General features: G+C 49.9%; 1 protein-coding gene across 1 annotated transcript; it reads right to left on the reverse strand.

Moving 5' to 3' along the window:
* Positions 1-1,555: 1,555 nt before the first annotated feature.
* On the reverse strand, positions 1,556-3,354 carry FGFBP3 (fibroblast growth factor binding protein 3). Its single transcript, XM_050803180.1, has 2 exons — positions 3,206-3,354; positions 1,556-2,857 (listed from the first exon to the last, which is right to left on the reverse strand). Exon 2 carries the CDS (start codon positions 2,778-2,780, stop codon positions 1,992-1,994), a length of 789 nt encoding a protein of 262 aa, XP_050659137.1. The 5' UTR covers positions 2,781-2,857; positions 3,206-3,354; the 3' UTR covers positions 1,556-1,991.

Genomic DNA, 3,354 nt, shown 5'->3' on the forward strand with positions numbered 1-3,354 from the left:
AGAGAAGGGAATACAAGAGGTGAGAATACCAGGAAGTAGGGACCATGTTAAGTAAATATATACTTACATATAGTCTGCCACCATATGTAACTTGTAGAGTTAAGAGAATAAAGTAATGACTTATTCTTATTTGAAGAATTTGAATTTGATTTATTTTGAACAAATTTTGTGTTCTTGAGATCATAGGTGTTTAGGGTGCAAGGACTATGAAGTTGTTGTTTTAATATAGTATGCAATGGTTTGCTTCAAATGGAGGACCAAAATATTCAGAATAAAGTGATCTCACCTTGTTAAGAAGGGAATGACCGAGAGGATTTAACTTCAAGCTCCCAAATAAGTGGTTGCAACACACACACACACACACACACATATATATAATGGAAAAACATATATGTTTTTTCATATATATATATACACACACACACACATATATATATAGCTGCCCCTCCATATCCATGGGCTCTGCATCCACGGATTCAACAATGGATGGGAGGAAAGTGGGGAGGAAGGGAAAAAGAAAGAGAACCAGGGTGCAAATCAAATAGAACAATGATAGGGCCAGGTGGCTGCCAGTTTGTGACTCTTGCTTTATGTCAACTTCTTAGTTTCTGTCTTTTCCCAGCAATTCAAGATGTGTTTAAGAACTTAATTCAAGGTGTACTTGGAAGTAGATCAAATGCAGGTAGAATTTCCATTGCCTTGTCAATTCTTTAAATCTAACCATACAGTTTTTATTGAGCACCTAACATACACAGTCTATCATTACATCACACACACAAATGAAATACATTAATAATTAGTTACATGAAACAGAGAGATACAAATTCCATAATGGTCAAAATGACTCTGAGATACATACTTACATTTTAGCTATTTTAAAAAATATCATCAAATATAAAGAGAATCACTTTTTACTGGAACACTCAACATCTATAATTCACTTCTAAATGCAGAAGGTTAATGGGAAAGTTCCAGAACATTAGTCACCATTTTGTTAAAAAGTAGCACTTCTAGTGGCACACCCCTGTAGTCCGAGCTACTCCGGAGGCTGAGGCAGGAGGATCATTTGAGACTGGAATGTCGAGGCTGCAGTGAGCCATAATTGCACCACTGCACTCCAGCCTGGATGACACAAGACCCTGTCTCAAAAATAAAAGTAAAGTAGCACTTATAAGCCAAGTGCAGCGGTGCATGCTTGTAGTCCCAGCTACTCCTAGCTATCCTGGAGGCTAAGATGTAAGGATCCCTTGAGGCCAGGAGTTGGAGACTGCAGTGCCTATTATTGCATCTGTGAATAGCCACTGCACTCCAGCCTGGGCAAGCCAGACCCTGTCTTAGAAAAGAAAAAAAAAAAGTAGATCTTCTAAAAGAATGGAAAGGAAATCATTCTGCAAACCTTTCCTTGGAGCCAGTTTTGACCTGTGAGGCTTCTGTTCCTATAAAGGTTATCTATGACACCCACTACGCCGCATCCAAGTTTATACCAATTCAAAAAGGGGAAAGAAGTCTGCAGTCTTGTTAGCTGATTAGGTGAGAAGACATGATTCAACCTGGCTCAGGTTGGCAATTGCTCATGGCTGCATTTAATAGAAATGTTAAACAATAAGCATTGCATCCCCCTCCCCGCATGGGACTCACATCACCTTAGTCACTCTATCTCCCCCTTATTCTCAGCCTCTCTCGACATCGATTTCTCTCCCCAGTCTCTAGTTTTTGCACACTTAAGGTACTCCTATTTCTGTTTCCATTATTTTTCCTGCTCTTAATCAGGACTGAGACTCTTTAAAATTTTTAACGTCTCTGCTATCCCAGAGATTCTCCATACCCCTTACACTCTCATCCCAAGCACCCCACCCTTACCCTTGCCCCCGCCCCATTCGGCAGCCTGGACTTCTCCCCATTCTCTATCATGGTAGCCCCCGGTCTAAGACGCCCTTAGCTTTCCCTTCCCCACGCCTCCCCCCCATCCCTCCCTAAGCTGGCAGGCAGTCTCAGCCATTCCAGAAATTGACAAAGAAGTTGCAGAGGGAGTGCCACTTCTCAGCGCAGTAGGTCTCCGTGAGCTCCGCGTTCCCATCTAGCCCGTCGGGGTCGGGCCCGGTCCCCACGGGTCGCTCCTCGTTGGGGACCAAGGCCGCCTTCCTCTTGCCCCCGTTGGTCTTCCTCTCAGAGGGGTTTTCCTTCGGCGGTGCCCTTTGGGGTGGCGTGGTCCCAGCGGCTGGGCCGGGCGCACGCTCCCGGGGCCGTCCCCGGCTGCGGGCCCTGGGCTTGGACTCCCCCGCGAATCCCGCGGCGGAGGGGCGTGCGGGCGGGGACGTGCGGGGCACTAGTCGGAGCTCGGCACCGTGGCCCTTCTTGCCCGCGCACAAGCGGGCCTGGAGCGGCGTGGGGTCGTGACAGGGCCTCCTCTTCTTGCGCAGCCCGCCCAGCACCTGCTTCCAGAAGTGCGCGCGGCGAGCGGCGTACGCTACGCAGCGCTGCGGCTCCCCGCGGTAGGCGCACTGGTGGCGTGCTCCGTCCGGGCTCTGGCAGCGCAACGCCAGCTCGCTGCCCGCTGCGGCCCCCGGGGCGGGAAGCAGGAGCTGCCAGCTGCACGCGTGCTGTTCGGGGCTGAGGAAGCGACCCGAGGAGCCGCCTGTGGGCCCAGGGACCGGCTCCACCACGTTGCTAGCAGCCCCCTTTTCCCTCCGAGCAGCCGCGAGGAGGCAACCACTCAGCAGCAGCAGCAGCAGCAGCAGCAGCGACGGCGACAGCGACGCTCGCAGCCTCGGAGGACTCATGCTCCGCGGTTTCCGCGCTCCGCTCTTCTCGGACCGCGTCTGTCGGGGCTGGACCAGGCAGAGAGCATTCCCTGGACCTGCGGACAGAGGCAGAGACAACACCAACTGAGCTAGGCGCAGCGCTTTGCCCAGACACATACACCTGCGAACTACCCTTCGCAGACTTTCTGGAAGCTGCAGCCTGCGAGGAGACCCTCTGAGGAGCTTTCCTGGGGAAACTGCTTACTGTCTAAATAATCACTTTCAAACCATGTATGCATTGAGATTTTCTTCCCCTTGCAAATACGATAGCAAAACGATGCGTGATAATTGCCCCCTCTACCCCTTCCTTCGTTTTCTCCCTTCTCCAACGTCCAGTAAACTATCTAGAAAATCATTTCAGATGATTCCTTGGAAACATGCACTTTACTACACTTTGAACTTACCGAGTTCTGGGAGAGGCGCCAAAGCCTTATTAGGGTAGATGGAACGACTGCACAGGGGAGTCGTCTGTTTTAGCCGGCTCCTGTGAATGAACGTGGTATCAATGGAACAGAAGAGGCCTACCCTTCTTCGCCCCTCCCAGATTTCTCTC

The sequence above is a fragment of the Macaca thibetana genome, chromosome 9 (assembly GCF_024542745.1).
Source record: "Macaca thibetana thibetana isolate TM-01 chromosome 9, ASM2454274v1, whole genome shotgun sequence".
NCBI lineage: Eukaryota > Metazoa > Chordata > Mammalia > Primates > Cercopithecidae > Macaca > Macaca thibetana.

Excerpts from the sequence above, each read along its gene's own strand:
- FGFBP3 (XM_050803180.1), bottom strand. The coding sequence starts at position 2,780 with ATGAGTCCTCCGAGGCTGCGAGCGTCGCTGTCGCCGTCGCTGCTGCTG.